This window comes from Protopterus annectens, chromosome 3.part0 (genome assembly GCF_019279795.1).
Source record: "Protopterus annectens isolate FY-2018-M chromosome 3.part0, PAN1.0, whole genome shotgun sequence".
NCBI classification, from domain to species: domain Eukaryota; kingdom Metazoa; phylum Chordata; order Ceratodontiformes; family Protopteridae; genus Protopterus; species Protopterus annectens.
The window spans coordinates 855314965-855336977 of NC_056731.1; the positions used below are offsets into that span (position 1 = coordinate 855314965).

Below are 22013 nucleotides of genomic sequence, written 5' to 3' on the forward strand. Positions count from 1 at the left end.
AATAATGGGAGGAGGTGAAATTCCAAATTCAGGGACTTTAATATTTCTCTAATTCACTTTAAAATGCTTGAAAGGACAATAGGTTCTGCACCAACATGCACTTTTTAAACAAATTCTTCATGACCGGCATTACTGACTGTAATCCTCAGAGATTTACTTAAAATCTGGTACTTTTGGCTTAGTCAGAGTGAGAAGTATGCAACATAAAAGTCCAATGGTTGGATTGGGACCACAACCTGATTGGACTATTGTGCCACTGGCAGGAGAGACTAGCATGACCATGAATTGTTCAAGGAGGTGGGGAAAATGTAGATTGTAGCTTACACTGCTGAGGTAAACATGATGCTAGTGGTGGTTATAGAGGTTCTTCAAGTTTCTGAAACTGTGTAACAACCACTAACATCACTGTTAACTGTTTGTAGCTTGCATTGCTGAAGAAGTAGTTAATACTTTTAATATAAAGTACTACCTATCACTTAAACATCCAGGAGATGTTGGGTAGTATTTATATGTCTCATCAGTAATGTCTTCTGCATTTTCCACATCACTTCCATACATACCTCTCAACCTGTTGGCGTAAGAAAGGTGGACAAAGCCTAAAAGGGACATATTACTCTTATAAACTTAGAAAGTTTTTTTTAATAACAGGATTTGTGTTAGCATGCATTTTCTGAAGAACAGAAATCTGAAACTCAAATGTATGCCATTAGTGTGACTTCAATCCTCAGTGATTTACCAGAAAACTACAAATTTTATAAACTGAGTTGGCCTTTTGATGGCTAACTTTTCACAACCATTAGCTGTAAATAAATTTAAATGCTGTGTTTGTATATCTCACTGATGTTTCTCTTAATGTCCTCTCACCTCTTCAGAATTTAGCAGAACATCTCTCTGATTTTGCTTTTTTCCTATGAACCTCATGAAATTTTTTGATTTTTTTTTTTTTGGTAAATCTGTGAAGATTATAGTCAGTTAATAATGCCAGACATTAGAATTGTATAGTTATTGTTTAAAAAAAATGCATTTGATGCAAATGTTATTCTAACTTTTTAAGGAATTAGAGTACTTTAAAAATGTCCATGATTTTGAGCCTTCATCAGTCTCCAAGAATCTGCAAAAGGAGAACTGCAATTTGCGAGCGAGTTCAGAGACCCTTAGTTTTCTTTATCTTAAGCAGGGCCTGAAAGAAGGCACCAAAGTGGTACAGTTGAGAGACCCGTTCGGCATGCTACTATAAGTTCTGCTTTAATTCCTTCAAAATTTGTAGCACTAAATTAAATCTTTCTCAGACCATGATTTTTTTTTTACTTTCATATGAATCACGTCTGCTCCTCTCTTCCTTTAACAAATGAGCAAGTATATAATCTCAGAAAAGAGGCACAGAAGAAATTCATATGAATGTAAAACCATGTCAGGCTCTTAGAAAATTTTAATTTATATAGTGCCAATATCTTGAAGGAATTAAAGGGCATGACTGTAGGTATTCAGAAGAACTTTTATATTCAATGAGTTAATGAAGTGAAGGTAACTGCTTTATTAATGTGCTTGTTTTTCCTCTGTTATACTATGTGATTTTGATATCATACAGATGGACATGCGTTAGCTATCTGGGGTTACCTTAATGTGGTGAGTTTCAGTTACAGCAGAACAAACAAGCACGCTAACAAATGATTAAAACAAACTGGAGACAGTAACTGGGTACATTGAGTAAAGATTGTTGGGATGTTTCTAAAATGAGATGTTTATTAAAGGGTCATAGACATCGGTAAGACACTTTTACTAGAACTGGGCACCTCTATCAGGAACATAGAATGAAAATGGTAGGCACCAAAGGAGTGTTAGGAAAAGCATTAAAGGAGAACTGCACCCACACACTCAAAGAACATGTTTACTTCATCATGGTTTGGTGTTTCCTACATTTTAACACCACTCTGGGACTATTTACAGGTTTTCGAATATTTTTATACGCAATTTCTGAGTCTGACCACATGGGGTCTGGCATCTTGAAGTAATTCTGATTGTTTAGGCTACCTCTAGGTATCCCATAATGCAGTGCTTGTCTGTAAAAAAAATGACATCACGCAGGCCTCTTTCTTCCTAAAGCTCCTGTCACTGCATTGATTTTACATGTATACACTGCTCATCTTCCCCAGTCCTCCTATGTGGATTATACAAAGTCAATAAAGCCTATACTGTATTCCTGTCCACTTGAAAGCTATCAAGAATTTCTTGTTTGGAAAAAAATTGAAATGATGCATTCTTTGTCTACATCTGCACCTTCATGGCCAGCAGGTGTCACTGAACACAAACAGTTATGGCGTGTCCTACACAAGCAGTTCAATAAAGGGAAATAGTCAAGCTAGAAGATACAGCATGCATCTGGATTGCAAAGTAGATAGAAAAGGTAGTAGTTCATCTACTGTATGCCATTAGTGCACAGTGAAGAAATATATATAAAAAAAAGTAATTATGAATCATACAGAGGTGAGAAAGCTGTCTTATGTACATATTACATATGAAAATCATATAATTATCAGTCAGTCCTCATTTACATATCATTATAGCTTCATTAGCTTAAGCTGTTACTCAACATATTAAATCTGCTATATATACGTATTTGTATTTAACACTTCAAAAACCAACTGGGTTACAAAGTGTTGCATGGCTTCGGGTGAAACCTTTGATGTTGTTGAAGAAAACTGTTGCATAGTTTGAGAGAGATTCAGTGATATTTATGTTGCTATTTACACAATTAAGCATATGTTTTCATATTTCTGTACATATCACATGAAACGTGCTCAGAGGAATTTCATGTTGGCATTTTTATAGCTTATTTCTGATACAAACATTTTTGAACAATATATGCCTAGGTAGTACGGTTTTAAGATATGACAAAGATATGACAATTTGTGAAAGTTTAGCAAAAATATAATTTTGTGTCTGTACATATTATAATGCACTAACATTTATGAAAAGATTATGAAGTAGTATTATAACGGTAAAGAATACTTCTTACTGATAGCATTGCTATTTATACATTTAAATATCTTCCCTACCTTGTAAAATATTTACATTTATTTTTCTTATTCTTTTTATCTTTACTGTTTCACAAAATGCTGTATAATATACGGATTGTGTAGGGTGGTAAAGGTGTGACATTCCACACTGCATAGATATTCATGAGTTACATACTTTGGATATACTCATAAACAAAAAGGAAGTGTAATGTGGAATTAGTTCAACACACTTCTGATGAAGCTTTCAGTAACAGTTTTGTTTGGGTTAGAATAGGAAGATGTAATCTTACAGAAGGATCTCTGAACTTTCCTACACAGCAGTGCAAACATTGACCAGTACGTGCTCAGCCTACAAGACAGACCTGAACAAAATCTGCTGAGGCCCTAAAAACAGAAAATCACCATAAGAAGTAAGCTACCCGCTTAGCTGCACTACACTGAAATGCAGTACACCGCTGAAGAAAACTCAAAACAGAAGATACTATGGGGAATTACTTAACTGCATTTGAGATAAAAACTGTCAGTGAATCAAGTGTCCATAATGACACAGAGAACACTGAAAATAAGTGCAATACTATCAGAGAAGTCATTGTGCTATTAACACAGAACTCATCTACTCTACAGGGAACATGCAAAATCAGAGAAGTACTGTCAGTGAAGTCAGTCATGGAATTTTGGTCAAGCATGAGGCATCCAAATAAAATCAGTGACACTAATTGTTCAGTGAAGAGTATTAGTGTGTAAATCACATGTATCAGTATTACAGACAAGTAGAAAGTTATCATACATCATTGTAAATGGCACACTTTCCACTCAAAGTGTTCACAGAAAAGTGAAGAGAATCTGGAAGTTTCTTATGGCAATGTCAGCTGTCATGGCTGGACTGGTTGAATTTTGTGGCGTAATCAGTCAAAGAGGATGGCCTCTACGGTTTAGACTTTGCATTGTTTTCAACACCAGCAAAGAAAGGACAAACACAGGTATATGTACCTTTCGGGGAAAAAAGCATAAGATATTATATTCATTGTAGAGGACTGAAATTCTAAAAATGCTATAAAAATACAATTGGGATAACAGGCAGGTTTGGCACGGAATTATAAAATGTGATTGACAACATTCTTGTCAATCAAAGATGAAAGAGTTCTACACAATCAGCAAAATCAAGATCCAGAGCTAACTGTGGCTCAGACCCATCAGTACATTGCACATGACTAAACAGAGTACTTGCTTTTGCGATTTTTTCGTAACATCTACATCTTAATTGCTGTGTTACTTTTACTTAACTGAACTTCACGGTTTCCACATAAATCATTATTTACTTTCAAAGAAATTACTTAAATCTTTCGCTATGGTTAATATCACCTTCAGAGAGACTCTTTCCTAGGTTATAACAATGCAATGCCAGCTATGCCATGGAAGCAGACTGCGAATTGGCATGGGCAAGCAATCACCTCTTCCAGGCATGCACTGAAAAAACTTGTACTAGCTATACATGTGCTGCACAAAATTACCTGTTTCTACTACCACATCCGCAGCAAAATCATGTGCAACTGAATGTATATTGCTGTCTTTTCACACACAATGTCAGAGCTTGTTAAGGTCATCTTTCCATACCCACCAAACACAGTGTCCCACTTTCTCATTCCCACACTGGTAGTCAGCTAACCAGACTGTGCCCTCATTTTTGCAGACTCCTGGATCTGCCACTGGGTTTTGACAGGAATTAAAGCCAATGCTTATTGCTCTCTATTACAACCATATAAGCATACATAGAGTTTATGCTGACCTGACCAGTCGTCAAAGCCTGACTTAAATGAGCATGCAATAAAGAAAACAGTTAAAGAAAAGACTTGTATTGTTGAAGAAATACCTGAAGAAACTTCTACTGCTGCTTGCAGTAGAACAAAATTGGGAAAACAACTCCAATGAACTGTTCCCTCAGTCAGCCACTTGTCCTTCTCCTAGCACTTCCGGCTCTGATTACTTTGATGGCGTGGATGGAAAACAAACTACAACAGCACTGATAGACAAAAGAAATGATCAAGAGAAGCATGGCACTATCTTCTTGAAATGGTCTCTCTGCTTCTCATGTATACTTACACAGCAATTAAGAAGTAGATGTTTTTTATTAGAAGACAATTTTTTATATATTAGCCCAAGTACAACCAGTGGCTCAGGCACTGGAAGAACCAAATGTGGGAAGTTAGCAGTGAATAGCTACCATCAGCTCTCTTACACTCTGGGGAGGAAAAGGAAGGCAGTACAATTACAGGACAATTGCTGCATTAAAGTGGAGGTTGGCAGCTGACAATGTTACAGTCATTAACAGAGGTGAAGATGCAAACCAGTGGTAATGGCAGCCCTTATCAGGATGGAGGTGGGAGGACTCACACATACACAGAGGGAGAGCACAGTATATCCTCACACTGATGCAGGCACTCATGTCAGCAATCAGGGAAGAGGTAAAGGCCTAAAAACAGAAATGCTTTCAGTGGTCCCCAGGACACAAGCAACATCAGTGATTACCTGGATAATGGTCCTATCTACCTAGCTCTCATTTCTTCTCCGGGGAGTCTCTCAGTGATGGAGAATCAAATGGGTTCACGACAAGTGGGGGCTGACAGCAGGCACACAAGCAAAAAGACACAGAAAAATAATAATGTGATGCAAACTGACACAAAGCTATACAAGTGTAAAAGGTAAAATGGCACCATTTTTTAATAGTAGCCTGTATGTATGGTCAATGCCAGATGTTTCAGTGAAATCTGTACTACTTTTAATGCAAATAACAGCAAAAAAACAGGTATATAAAAAGGCCACAAACTGCAGTGTAAGATCAGCTTTGGAAAAGCACATCAAAAATCCTCTAAAGCACATCTGTAATCAAATAAAGGCTCCTGATAAGCTAGCAAACCACACAGTACAATGAGATTTTGAGAATGAGACTATTAAAACTTTTTACAACCCAATATGCATTATATTATGCGTATTACCTGCACCTTTCCACAGAAAGCAAGCAGTACTTAATGTCCTGTAGTTACAAAAGAAATGCTACTATAATGAGAAAACAAATTGCAATGATTGGATAAACACATGCACCATTTCTCACTCTTTTTTTTCTTGGTTAAATGGAATGAGTATTTCACAAATGCTCATAAAATAGTTCTGAATTTAGCGCATTCAATAAACACAAAGAAATGCATTGATACTGTTTTCTGAATGTTTATGCGCTGGCAAAAGAAAGTTAAGTGCACACATGGTAGCACAAATATAGTTGTGGTGCTGAGGCAAGGCACTGGGAAAGATACCAGTTATTGTATACCTATATTAACCATTTCTATTACAAAAGGAATGATAAAATCGACAATACATAAAAGGCATCTGACCTTATGCAGAGGGACCATACGTTCACACGTTTCACTGCTGTGAACTGATAAAAGTAAGCCAGTTAAAAAGTAAAAATTAAATGTCAAAGCTCTAGACACAATAAAACTCCAGACACAATGAACTTTTGGAACTCCTGATACAGATTAACAGAAGTCTGGCTGAATGAAACTATGTTTGTTCTGTTTTTAGCAAAGAATTGTCTGTTTACTTTTCAAATAATTACAAGTATGCACAGACAAAGTTTACAGATAGGAAGAAATATTTTAATACAAATGTAAAAAGTATGTAGTCACTGACTGCCTTTTCATGGTGGTCTGAACTTATTGAAGTTAACTGCTTATAAACTGAACTAATGGGAGTGTAAAATAGAAGTTATTAACTGTGGTACCCACACATACTGTTTATGAGCTGGCAAAAAGCATGCATTTACTAATGTACACAGCAGAAACCAAACACGCAAAACAAAAATGTTTCCCATGAACAGTACCATGTTCTGTTCATGTAGCATATAGTCTAACAATGCATTTATGCCACTCAGAAACTGCACATTTAGTGATTTTAACCTACAGCATGATGCAATATGGTGCCCAGTTACAACAAACCAACAACTTCCACAAAGCATAGCATAAAAATGCAAAATGTAATGAGCAAGAAGGACCAGCTGGAATTCATCTTTGTATACCAATGTGTTTTTTTCTGAACCTCAGAAGATTTTATTTGGTCTTCATGGAACTACTTACTTACTGAACCCTAAAATTATACCATGCATACTTCAGTCCCTGCACTATTACATCCTACAGCATTTCTCCTATAATAATATCCAAGGTTCTCTTTCTGTGAAAAGAAAGATCCTCACAGTCATCTTAAATCCATCCAATTTCCCTAGTCTCTGCACTTGTTTCTGCAAGTTTTCATCAGCATACTCCTACCGCCATCCTTATTTCAGTCATAACTTCTAAGTTCTCCTTTTAAGCTACATTTTCTCTTGTACTATGAGGTCCCTCCATGTATGAGACTTTCTACATTCTATGTGCTTTACAGTGCACAAGACTTTCTACATTCTGTGCGCTTTATAGTGCACTTCTTATCAATCACTCTATATGATAAAGCTGCGCAGCAAAAGCCGTTAAAAATGTGGTCACTCATTTACTTAAAAAAATGTCCCAAAAACAAAAATAAACTGCATTATATTGACATACCAAATATTCAAACAAAACAAAAAAATGTCCCCAAAACAACATTTAGTGATCTGGAAGCATAGGATAAGCATAATACCAGGACCGATCTACTCCCACTCCAATGGCGAGAACCCTACACAGGATCCTTTATATAAAAAGAGTAACTCCCTATCACTTGGTTTTCGACAATAAAGCATTTGAACTCTTTGACAGGTCAGGAGTACCGATAATGAACTGCCACAGTACACACAGAAGTAACACCAAGAAGTGAAAGAAGTGAAAAATTCATAAGCCTGTTTATACTGACTGTGTGTGTGTGTGTCCCCAATGTTCTGCATGTGAACTACGTTCTTACATGGAAAACAATTTCTGAATTAAAAAAAATATATATATTCTATTTTCTTGCTCTGCGGCCAGATGCATAAATGTTTTCCTGTTTAAATAAGATGAAATACACCCTTGTGAACCTGTATTCTTTTGAGCCTTCTAGAGCTTTGTAAGTACTACTTAATGTTTCAGAAAAGTAAGCCTGTTTGGAGCCCCAGTTGCATGCAGTACTGTTTATTTAACTCTGTTACATCTATAGAGATGTTACATGGACAGCTTCGTTAAGTGAACTGTAGTGATTTATTGACGCTTAAGTTAGATGGCAGGTACAACATTGCAAAGTATTTTATTCAACAGTAAAAAGCTTTTGAGGAAAAAGACTGATTACCGAGCTGAAAACATGCGTTTGTCTCAAGGAAAATATAAAACAAGCTGAACTTCAAGCAAGGTAATAAGTTTTAAGTGGTATTTTAAATCATTAGAAAATATTATAAGAAAACAGAATCAGCCAGTAAATTATAAAGCACAGAGAACACAAATAAAGCAATAACAGTAAAGTGAAGCCTGCCAATGTTTCATTTGTCATTTTACAGTTGCTGACATTTAAAGTTTTAAAAATGTGTTGGCAAATCTCGTGTTGTTTTATGATGCTTTGTTGCAGAGGCACTGTAATAATCTCTTTGAGGTCCCATGTTCGGTTTCCTTTAAACTTCTTCTCCAAGTTTCTGGGACCTCAGTGGTAGTTTTAGATAATGGGGTTGTAGGGACAGGAGCATGTACTAGTGCGGTTTGATGTTTTAAATTGTGATATTTTCTGTTGACAATGAATAATGTCTCATCAAATTTTTTATCTGAAATAAGCAAAATGCAATATTTCACCACACACTAAGACTCATGACAAAAGTATAACAGTGGAAGATACAAGTCGCAACATCCTATAAATTATGTCACTGCTCTTAACATAACAGACTGAAAAGTATTACTTTTACACATAGCAGGAGAAAAACAAGTGCGGAAAACGAATGAGACTGTCACACTAGAAGATAAATTCAAATATAAACTGCAAAGGAAATCTGCCAATTGTACAAACGTTTAAACCAGGAGTGTCCAACCCGCGGGCCGCATGCGGCCCCCAGAGCTATTCCATGCGGCCCGCGACCCTTAAATTCAAATTTAACTTTTTTTCCGCGTGTTTTCACGTCCGCGTCCTTCAGCTATTCTGCGCATGCGCAAAATGACTTTTTTCACGTTTTTTTTCTTGCCAGCGTCTTTCAGCTGGTATGTGCATGCGCCAAAACACCGTTCGGTCGTTTTTTTCATTTGCGGTGAAGGAAGGAGTGAGATCGCGGTGAAGAAAGTGGATGTATTATTTATTTTACACACTGACTACAACATCAATTCTACAGCAGTAAAAGGTAAGCTAAGCTATATAGACAGTATAAAGTGATCTTAAATGGGTCAGAAATATTTCTGCAGCAAAACGTTGTTTGACTATAAGTGGCAATGGTCTTACTATCAGTGAAGCAGCCATTCTCTGGAAAGCTGAATGGAGTTTGCAGAATGTTGTCCTTGTTCTTTATCTTGAATATTATTCTTGTAAGAGTTTCAAAGTGCACTTTGCTACTATTTTTTTTCTTTAAATTGAAATGGAAGGGTAATAGCAGCCAAACGATATAAGTTGGGCTGAATGGGGTTTATTTACTGCTGAATGGAGTTCTCTACATAAGGTAGTTGGTTTACTATTATTTGCTGTGTTGACAGCAGAAATTTTCTGTATTTTTACAAATCCGCTAATTACATGATGGCTCCTGAATCATTAACTATTAATTCTAGTGCCCATGGCCTTCCAAATTAATTGTTTTATTTTTTCCAAGAGAGCAGACTTGGTGGTGTTAGTTGTTTTTCCCTAAGATAGGTTACTTTGGTTGAAATAGTTGCTATTCTGACTGTCTTTTGTTCTGTATATATTTGGTTGATTGTCATGAGATTTCTTCCTCTCTCCAGTGCTTAGTTTCTCTACCCAATGAATGATATTATCTCATTTAATAGTCAAGGAAGGGTATCATTTGCCTTCTGAGCCTCCTCGTGGTAATTGGGAATAGTGCCCTGTATCTGGAATAATTGTTCTGTACAACAAGTAAGAATGTTGTTAGGGATGACTAAATGTAAAAGAGTGTCCAGTTTGTGTTTTCACTTTAAGTAGGTTGCCCTCTTCACTTTCAGATACTGATCAACCATTAATGGGTGTGGGGGGAGGTGGTGGTTGTTCTGTTTTTAAAAACATAGTTTTTTCCCATAGCTAGGCACTTGTGTTTTATGTTACTTATCTCCAGGTCTAGAATGGTGGTGTTTCAGGTTTATACTGGTTGACAGCATATAAGGTTCATAGGTTGATACTAAGCTTTTGCAGGGTCTCAAACAGCATTAATATTTAGAAGAGTATGAGGTCAGACTTCAAATTTAGCAAGTATTTTACTGCTCACAGGTAGTATCAGTAAATGATAAAAGAAAGTGATTGTCATTAAGCATGAAGCATTTGTTACATGGCATCAGAGGCTGCATACGTTTAAGTCAGTCTAACCTGGAATCTGATATTGCAATCATGTAATAGTGGGAGGTAATAAAGTGATTTGAACTAGTCTCTCAAGGTGCACAGTAATAACTCAAACAGACATACTTGAGATAGTCATGATGCAGATAGGCAGGTGGGAATGGAGCAAGTGTAAACCCGTGTATTCAGTGCTGCACTTTAAGTCATCCTGAAGCTTAGTGGTGATTTTGAGGTTGTTCACATATGATAAAATGATGCTTAAGCCATTTGCATCTGCATATTAGATAAGATGACTTTTCTGTAGTATTTTTGCATGTTAGTTAGATGTTGCCTGTTCGATTGTCAGTTAGAACGTCTTCCGTGTGGCGACATGCGTGAATGGGCATTCCTTTGTTGAAGGTTGTGCGTTAGGTAAGGCAAGCCAGCCAGCATGTAAAAATCTACTGCCAATCATTAGTGGAGTTCCGCTGTGGTTTAGGATGCGTCGTTAGAGACAGACTCCTTTTTTTTTTTTTTTTTTGCTCTTCACTTTATGTGAGACCTTATTTTTTTTTGGTCCTCACTTGCCATTTGCCCTCAGACCATTTCTGTTGACTCAATGCGGCCCTTGCAACTGAAAAGGTTGGACACCCCTGGTTTAAACGGTTTTATTATTTTATGAAGAACTCCATCCAGTCTACAGCTTTGCAAATCTTCAGAGCTTTTGGTCTTTTCTGTACTATTCATCCAAAACAGCGTCATGATCATAGATTTCTACATTACTGCTTCACTTATGTTAAATGGTTAGGTTAAACAATATCTCCCTAACTCTAAATAGCCTAAGTTTTGTTTTTATGTCTCCGTTACAGCAGTTGTCTTTAATGTTATCATACTGTACTTATTCCTTTTGTCACAAGGAGGAAAGCCAATATTGACCCTTTTTTAGTTTAGACACTAATTCACATGGTACTTAAAGTCCAGTATTAAAATATTAAAAACTGCAGAGTCCTTGCTAAAAAGATGCAATTACTTATTTCTTACAGATCACTCTAATCTCACATGTATTCCCAATCAGCAAGACAAGATGAAACTTGGGAGATTTTCAAAAATTGGCAGCACATATGAGAAGTGTTAATTATTGCAAGCTTGTTTTAACCTAGTTTTCTAGGGTAGAACTATAGTGACTTCTTGTATATCTCAAATGCAAAAATGTGTATTTGTGATGCATCTCTAGCCACAGTATATGAAACTAGATATAAAAAAAAAATTATGAGTCAGCACATTGCATAAGTACTTCCCATTTCTAAATATGACCTTCATCTGGGTACTGTGTTTTCAGCATCAGTTCAAGATCTTGGCATGGATTATCTTTACCTGTTCTTGGCAGAAGTCACTAATGACAACCAAATGATGACAAATGTCCTACAACAGAATTTACAGAAGGCAGACAGTAATATGAAAATGCTCTTGCCTAACCTCTTACAATACCATCCTTTCAATTTTAGCAAAAGAAGATGGGGCAAAAATGCTAGATTGATTCAGAGAAGCTAGCACCTTGTTAAATGCAAACTTTTATAATTCTTGTAGTAAACAGACTGAAGCAAACAAACATAACACCAACAGGATTCCAGCCTCTGCTCTTAATTCAGCAAATGTGTTTGTTCATTCTTGAGAACAAAATTCAGGTCCATTTGCAAGCCATACTGCTACTTACTTGCCCTCCATCTAATAGAAGCAGTCCCTTAATAACAGAAAGAAGCTACAGCATTTTTCAGTGAAACATTGAACTAGCTCACCTAAGAAGGTTTACAAGTAGAATGAATAGATAGTTTTCATTGAATAAAACACATTGAATAAAAAGAAAAATGTATCGGTCAAATCTAGGCCACAGGGCAGCATACCATTGTTTACATGCACTGCTACTGAATGTTTAACGCTTCATAATCATGTAGCTGCATATCTAATTAATTTGCTATCTTAAGAAGAACATTCCAAGAGTTGTCTGCTGAATAAAGCTCACCAACATTCAACGCTAGACCAATGCATTTCCAATATAGTGCACAAAACCTCTGAACAGTGGGTCAATAACTTTTTTCCTACCGACACAGTATTCTTTGCAGTATTTTAAAAATCTGTAATAACATATTTTTCTTAAGACAGATTTTGTAGAACTCAGCAGTAGTTTACTAGAAGGTTACGCCTTCTTATTCACTATTTCTGTCTTCAGTAATATCAGTTTTCTTGACATTTCAGTCTCAGCTACTCTCTTTCAAGCTGACAGAGATCTGAAGCTCCACAAAGATTCTGCAGTTTCAGCACCCAGCAGGAGGAAAGAAAGAAAGGACTACAAGCGGGTTAAATGAATTTCTTCCTGGGCCAAAATTCTTAATGGCCAATATGATGTACTATTAGGTAACACTTTCTGAAAGAAAGCACGCTGAAATTTCATCCAAACACAACATAGCATACCCCAAGAAAGATTAACATTGCAGAAATCCCAGAAAAGATGAAAAAACATATTTTATTTGTATCCGATACTTTATAAGGATCTTTTCATAGGGAAGAACATGTACTTTGGGATGAGGAAACATTGTATTTAAAGTCCAACTACCTCTATGCATGCTGGATGTAAATAAATCACTTTCAGTCACATAGCATGCATGTCTGACAAGCCTTCAACCAACATGCCTAGTTTAATAACTCTGGACTCCATCTCCAAGGTCTGATTGCACACAAGTAGTGCTTTACAGAAAATAATATAGCACAACATTAAATGGAAAGCTACTTTTCAATTATGACTCCATGTAAAGTAATGATTTTTGTTCCACTTTGAGTATAAATTTTAAGCAAAACAAACAAAAAGTAAACAATTTCAACAGTGCAAGTCACACACTGTTGTGCTGCTGGTTTTATTGTTGTTTTAAAATGTATGCTAAAGTTAGACATTCACAAAATTCAACGAGTGTCGTGCAAGAAAATCAACAACTGCTCAGAAGTTTTACCCCTTTGCATACAACCTTCCAGACTGCATATCCATATGTTTGGGTCTTCCTGGCATCACTTCTTCAGCTTAAAGCTTCAGTATTTAAACTACAGTACATTTGTCAGAAGGTATAAAAGGAAGTGTTTTACTTTTGTAGAAAAAAAGCTCTGGTTACAGTGGACTTACATTGGCAGCATAAAGCTAATCATTTTGAGCTACTTCCAAAGAATTATTGGTGCAATTTTAAAAATATAGTAACAATTCTAAAACAAAATTACTACAACTGCAATTCAGACTTCACTATAGTAACATGGGCATCTGTTGCAATAATCATCAGTTATCAAAGATATTAAAAAAAAATAATTCTTAAATAAATGTTGATCGATACTTTTATAGTAGTACTTAAATCCCCCCCAATGACAACTATCCCCCTCCTATATCTCAGGCCTCTAACCACACATACAAATACAGGAAACGGTGCTCACACTACAAAAACCTTTATTAGTTATAAACACCTTACTGAAAATCAACTGCTTTTTGATAGGTAGTTTATGGAGGAGGATTTAGTATTTATAGTTCTACTACTTCTTACTTTTACAGAGACCACTGTACAACTTTAATATATACCAACCTAAGGCAATGCAATCTAAACAAGCTAGAGACCTGCTACAACAAAATCGCCAAATTTGCTACAGGGGCATCCTACCATAGCCACCACTGTCTCTCAATTGCTGAACTGGGCTGGCTTGAACTCCCTCACCTCCTTCAGTGGTATCAACTCTCACTCGCCCACAAACTAGTAAACCATCCACTAAATGTCCCATCCCTCCAGAATCTACTCCAACCCTATCGCACCACCAGACCACTAAGATCCAGCAACAAAAATCACTTGCAGATCACTAAAGCCAATAACTTTGCTGGTGAAGCACTATTCTCTTGCACCATAGCCAAATTATGGAACTCCCTCCCACCCACAATTACCTCCATACCATCATGCACCCACTTCAAAACTTTACTAAAAGCACACCTAAAAACATGCTGGCTATGTCCTTGCAACTCCCACTCTAATATCACCCACCCCATCCAACCACTACCTTTCTTTCCACTCCACTAACTACCTTGATTATAGCAAGCTCAGATGCTCATAAGTCTAGTACTTATTATACAGCAGGAACTTCTTATTGTAACATTTTGTTAATGTCTGTTATGTACTTCACAGATAAAGATTCTAGTTGTCTATTGATGTACTATGTCCTTCATCTGTAAATATGTTGTAAGGAATTGCTATGTTAAATTGTTAATCGCTATGTAATCCAATGCAACTACTGTCTGTTTATTTTAACTGTGGAGTTTTTCTCTCCGGGCCTCCGCTGAAAATGGACCTACATCCAGTTGGACACTCCCGGTCAACAAATATAAGTAAATAAATAAATAAATAAATAACAGCTAAAGCAAAAAAAGCAGGAATTCTTCAACAAAAAAAACAGTCAAATTCAACTCTTCTTGTACTTCTAATATGGAAAATGGAATCCGTTATCATTTTTTTTCTTTTTTAGGTTTTAAACAAAACACAAGGTTTGTTCTGCAGTATCATCTACAGATGATCTGTTGTCCAGTAAGCCAGGACTTGTCCTACATATGGCCAGTCAATGCATGGCTATTAACGCTGTAAGATGGTTACTAAAAACCACCCCGCTCCCAGCTCATCCTGGAAAATTAGTTTTTAACTATCTCTGGTTACCAAGAATTTTCACAAAGCTAGCACTGTCTGCAAATGTTCTTGACAACACTGACATTGTTAATGTCATAACAGGCATAGTTATGAATACTTCTATCCAAATCTGCATGGCCAGACACAGGAGAAAGGCAAGAGTCAGAGAAAGGACAACCATGTTTAATCAAATGTTATGCTACCCAGCAAGCTTAGAGGTCCATGATATTATCCAACTTCCATAACTGGCCCTGCAGTGGAAATAGAGAGGTCAGAAGCATTATAAAACTCTGTCCTAACATACCCAGTTTGCAAATGCATAAAACTGCAGTATCAGAGACCCAGAAGGCAAAGCAGAATACAAAATCTTTCCATTACAAGGTTCCACTTTCACCAGGCTCTAAATATTATGACAAACATTGTGTGTTTGGTCTAGGCACCATAAAAGAAAAAAAAAGCACTTGCCAGAGTAAAGACAGAGAGTAGTACTGCTCCATACAGACAAAGGGTAAGCTAACTCCAGACTACTAGCACAGGAAAAGCCAGAACAGAAACTCTGCGAAACACCTGTCATCATGTCCATTGTATTACCAAAGTAATGACAGAGACAAAAAATAGAACACCATGTAAAACAAGAGTTCCAGAAAATCTACAAAACTTCATCAAAACAATGATAAAAAATGAAGGATACCATCTAAAACTTACTCCACTAGGCAAATGAGATGGGCACTCTGCAATGCTTCGGGCATAATAAAACAAAATAAAACTATTGCCACAATGTAAAGGAAGTCATAACTAAGCATCACTACGCATTGTGAATCATAAGTACCATACTTCTAGTTAATGGCCACAGTACTGGTAAATGACATATGGCATATAACTATATTCTGAAACCATCAAAATAAGTCATCATTTGTTACAGGAAGGTCAAATAGCATATTAAAAACACACATTTATTTAACAGAGCTCAGTAACTCCAAGCCGCACATGCAAATACTCGTCTTCTCATCTTAGACAAGCTTAACGAAGCTTTACAAGTAGCTATTTATAAACACGTCCATGACATGAACATTCTCTGCAATGGTTAATGTTTCAGCCTAATGAGTTAGGGGAGCTGCTAAATCCGTAATCGTATTAAAAAGACAAGTCTGATTTGCTTTATTTTAATTTCTGGCCAACCATATATTATATTATTAAAGCACAAGTATCATAAATCTAAACTGTACTTAACTGTACCCAAGATCCTTGGCATTCTGTAGTTGTACAATGTTCCACAAATTAACACATACAGTGTTCCACAAATCAACCACCACAGCATAGAATTCAGATACTAAGATGTCAAAGTGTTTACAGTTTTTACTACATCCTGAAGTCCATCTTCTGTGTCTAGAACAGGATGCCGCTATCACCACCACCACCACGTTTTGGTGAACTGGTGGGAATCCAACTGAGGCTTTACTTTGAACTGTGGTGTAACTATGCACAAATATATCAATATCCATTTGACTACTAATACAACTCTAATTTCTCATTGTTTAACTAATTTCTTATACTCTACTTTTTCAGTGGCACTTTTCTCCCCCTGGGATTCTGATGAATACTTGTCCAGTGGACCATCCTTATCAACAAACAAAACAGATGGAGAGGCAGACAGCTAGATAAAACGTTTTACACTTTCTATATAACATATTCATTCCACTACTGTCCATGAACATTGTGTTCTATATATTCTTTAACCCTTTCATTTTTCTGTACAGCTACTGAAGCTGAAATGAGGTGCAAGCAATGTTTTGTATCTAGTGCACAGTCACTGCAGTGACACAACAAAAACAACGAAAGACTACCAGTGCATGTCTAACTTTAATCAATATTACAAAGTATCTACAAGCTACTTCACATAAGTATCAGGATTTGATATTATTTGTTGCTCTGTTCCCATGTGACCTTTTGAAATGGATATCAGTTCTGAAGAACACAGCAGTCTTTCCTTCCATCACTCCAGCAACGGGGTACACATCCTTGACTGAGCACAGTAGTCACACTAAATGTAAGTTCATTGGTGACCTACATTAGATCACAGTCAGTAAGTAGCCTCATTTCAAACATTCTGAAAGACTAGATAGTAAGATTTCATTTAGAAGATTAAAAGGAAAAGAACAATTATGTTTAGACAGAAACCTGAATATGCATAAAACAACCATGCAAAACAGTAATATTTAAATGTTTCATCTTTTTACAACTTTCATTTCCAAGCACCTGTGGCACATACTCATGCAAGAAGATAATGCAACTTAATTAATTCCAACCCTACACATAGTTAATTGTGATTTAAGTTTTCTTATGCTCGTGTTTGTAACAAGTTTTCTTATGCTCGTGTTTGTAACAGTACCAACCATGACCTTCGGTACCAGCTTTGAACAGCAGTTGGTTTAACTGAATATTAGTGAAAACAACGGTCTGGACAGCTAAGTGAACTCACAATAACCAGATGTTCAGCTTGCATATATATATATATATATATATATATATATATATATATATATATATATACATATACAGTAACTTTTTAAATCTATGTGGTATGTATTTTATTGATTGTATTTGGTTGTTCAGCCAGCAAAAAGTGTTCAATAAAAGATGTATTTCCACCATGTAAAAAGCTGCCACATTTTAGTGAAAAATATATCTGTCATCAACCTCTCCATTAACAAATTACAAAAAATATGAAAACTTTTGTTTGCAAAGAATAAAAAGTCTGTAACATTAATGACTGAAATTATCACTGTTTTGTCACAGAAAAATAGATGTTTGAGGCAGAAAATTATGTTAAAGCTGAGCGTTCTCACTTCGGCAATTAGGGGAAGAAGAATTGGGCACCTTTTAGATACTGATACTATTCCCTGAAAATACTGATAAGTGTACTAGAAAAGAAATACATTTTCTTAAGACAAAAAAAGCGTCCGACTACAATAAATTAAGATAATTTCTGCTGCACCTCCCAAAACACGTACAATTTAACAGAGGCAAAATATCACAGGCATCTAGTAAGCATGGCTGAGAGCTGCCGAATGTCTGATACCGAATCAAATGAAATCCCACCGCACACAAATACCAGCCAAAAGCGCAACGAAAATGTTATTAGATAATGCACTTGCAGAAAAAAAAAATCTCACTATAACAGAAATCAGGTGTAAACAAATTACATCTGCCCATATACACCCTAGAAATATACAAGTTTTGCCCAAGTACTAGCTATGTTGTACTGGCTCACTACAGCTATCCACATTCTCCTTCCTCCTCTTTCTCTCCCACACACACCCACAAACACACGACCGCCCACAGAGGCAGTGGCCTATCCTGTGCCAAGATGTGGGTAGTGACTAATTAACCACCCACTTCGCTACAGCAACATCCTGCAATCCCTTGCATTTTGCTGCTTAATCAACCCTCATTTGCTTCAAACAATTTTAGATGGAGGTGGGGGTAGCTATCTTACACGTAAAATTGCTAAGAGTATGCCAGGTAATACAAACTCCAAGAAAGTAATTTCACATAGATGTATATTGATATTTAATTATAACTTATACATGGCATATATAGCTATGCACATACCCAGCCTCCATTTCCCTGAATCCACTGGTGGAGCTCTCCGTTCAAGTAATCTGTCATCCATCGGGCGATGCTATCCACAAGCAGTGGCATCTCCCGGTTAACGCTCTCCACACACAGCGCACCCCCAAACTCAAAAAAGGCCACAATGCGGCCCCAGTTGGTTTCGTTCTGGAAAAGTTCGTTGACCACGGTCAGGAACAGGTTGTGGGCCACCACCGGGTTCGGGTGTAGTGCGCCACCCAGCTCGCCGAACTCACGCTGGTAGCGCCTGGAGAAGTCATCCCCGGCTTGCTGCAGGGCCCTGTGCACGGCGGCAACATTTCGGGGCGCCTCGGCCAGCTGCGGTGCATTAGGGGGCCACAGAAAACCCCTCTGAGACAAACGGTACTGCAGAAAAGTGGTCACTATGTCGCGATAATCATAAACTCCCTCAGCTGGATTTGGAATCTCCATAGCAGCTGCCACTAGATGTGTTTACTTCATAGATCCACCTTTAACTGCGCCTTTTAGTTTTTCTTTATCGAATATGTACCATTGTTTAAATAAGTAATTTGATTATAGGGGGAAACTTCAGCACCCGGGATTTTTTTGTGTGCAGATTTCACTGTGTAAGAGGCGTGCTTACTCCAGTAGTTGTAAAACTGTGAGATTATGTATATATATTCCAAACGTTTAATGATGCTTCAGATTGCGCCTTTCTGATTTTGTGATGCAGATTGTTTTCACCTTTCTGGAAATATGTATTTAAAGTGATGCACGAGACCCCACGGTTTGTAACGCCTTCGGGTCAGTGTTTTACTATGACAGACGAAGGAATGTGACTAATGGTTGGAACAGTTTTTGGTTTGTACAATATGTTCCGTTGTCTTCCGATTTTCGGGTTAAACGATTAAGAATAGTACTCCGTATGTGCTAGAAGAAACAGAATCAGACCTATTCTCACAAATCGAGAATATTTAATTAATTTCCAAAGTTATTTTAATATCCAACACGTAAAGTAGGCACGCCCCCAAATGTCACAAGCGTGCTTGGCTGTCCCACATCCCTTGAACTCAAACGTTAAGTCCGGCGGTTATGTTTTCCAATACCATGTTGTTACTGCTACAATATACCAAAGGGAATAATAACCTTTGAGAAGGCTCACATCGACTACCCCTCATTCCCCAACGGTTTCCAGAAGAGAGTTTGCAGTCGGCCCCTGAGTCTTTCCCGGGAGGGGGCGGGGGGAGGGAAACATGAAGGAGTGGGGACCAAGAGAAGGCGAGCTGTCGCCAGGGACTGAGTGACTCTTTACTGGCAAAGCAGAAACAGCCCATTCGCTGCCCACTGTCAGTGTAGAAATACAGTGCTAGAACAGGGAAAGGTTTTGAGGTCAGAGTAAGAAAACCCTTCAAGTCTAAGTACCTCCATTCTCGTAATACGTGGGGACGTTATTTCCTGTACAGTGCACGACGTCACTGTTCATTCAAAAAAAGGCACCCTTTGCTGCATACGTTTTGTAAAGGTGTAGTACGTGTATGGGTCAGTTTATGGATGTCTGCCCCTGGTTTCAGTTAAATACCCCGTTTTGCATCACATTTTGGACAGCAAGTGCTTCCTACCCCGGTGCATATTACCTGATGTCCCCGAGACCTTCCATTGGGCTTATATAGTCAATGATTTATTCCACATGACAACATCTGCCGAGTATAGCAGACATGCTGTCATTATGTTAAATGGGATCAGTAATCGTCGGGGAGCCCGGGATACCTCCGTTTGTGTATTGTATCTCACTGCGTAGACTATCACCTCATGTTTTGATTTTACATAATTTCTGGAAATGTTTTACGACGGTATGTACAAAATGAGAAAAAAATGTGTTGGCATTAAACCCGGATTTATTATTACATGTATTTTTTAATGAAACGATAATAAAAATGACATTTAGCCTACTGAACTATGCACTGTAATAATGTTTTTCAAAGGCGCAGACCTGCAGAAAGCTGAAGAACTGCAGCCGTTGGTTGCATTGTGTCTTGTTGTGTGCGACTAACAGGGCACCTGCAAAGGACGCTATCGTTCGTTATAACTACTAATGAAAGAATACATGCTCCCGTGTATTATACAAAGGACAATGACGAAGTGCCAGTACAAAGAAAATTATTGGTTTGTACTTGTCTAATATACGATGGTCGTACCTATCACCATCAAGGGGATAGAAGATTTTATTTATTTTATATTTGTTTACCGGGAAAGTCCGACTGAGCATGTGTCCCATTTTCCGCAGAGGCCCAGGGAGAAAAAGCTCCACAAAGATTAGTACAGTAAATACAACAATACACATGTTAATAAAGTACAGTTTCAAGGCCATGAAAGGGGCAAAATGTAAATATATTATAAGGAGCATTGTGCGTTACAATAAACAATACAGTTGAAAGGACATTTTGTTCAGTCATTTGGTTACATTCATCAGTGGCTAGTACAGTAAACAGGCACCGATTAAAAGTATAGAAAGGAGTTGTTGCAAGCTTTCATTTTCATAGATGGTTAAGGTATGATAAGATATAAGAGCTTTATGGATTATGCACTTGCTATGTGATATACAGTCTATTGATATGGCAGGCAAAAAAAATATTTTTTCAGTAGACAATATCTCAGAGATTATGGGGAAAATTAACATAGATGTAAACTAAGACTAGTTGCTTACTCATTCTCCTTTGGTTATTTTGTTTTCTTAAGTTTCATTTAAGAGATGAGAGAGCAGAAGCCATCTCTAGTTCAGCTAATATGTGATAGCAGTCCCATCCTACCATAGCTTTCAACTTTCCACCCTCAAAATGTGAAACAAACAGGAACAGTGTGGAACGCTTTCTAAAAACAACTAGGAAGCTCAAGGAATGGCTTGATTGTTTTACTTAACGCTATAAAATATTTTAATAAATTATTAAGATTTGGTATTATTTACCATACATACCAATTAAAAATAATATTGAATGACTCACAGACTTTTTCAGTGTGAAACTGAGAGAAATGATGGACTTTTTAAGACTCAAAATGAGGAATGTTCTTCACATAGTTCCCAAACTTCCATCTTTAAAATGTGAAATACTCTCACAATATGAAACAAATGGGCTCACAGGATGATCAAAACGTGTTATATGAGACTTATAAAAACATTTTCATGAATTGCTGTGATTCTGTATTATTTACCATGGATAAGTTAAAAAAGTCTTAATGTTGAATGTGTGACAGACCATTTCAGTCAGAAAATGAGAGGAGCATTGACTTT

General features: G+C 37.0%; 1 protein-coding gene across 1 annotated transcript in view; it reads right to left on the minus strand.

Annotated features, from left to right (window-relative positions):
• BCL2 (BCL2 apoptosis regulator) overlaps positions 1-20149 on the minus strand; it is a 919075-nt gene extending 898926 nt beyond the window's left edge. Inside the window, exon 1 of the mRNA XM_044065198.1 lies at positions 18746-20149. Within this exon, the coding sequence (XP_043921133.1) occupies positions 18746-19198 (453 nt within the window). The 5' untranslated portion in view covers positions 19199-20149. The remainder of the gene's footprint in view (positions 1-18745) is intronic.
• Positions 20150-22013: the final 1864 nt, after the last annotated feature.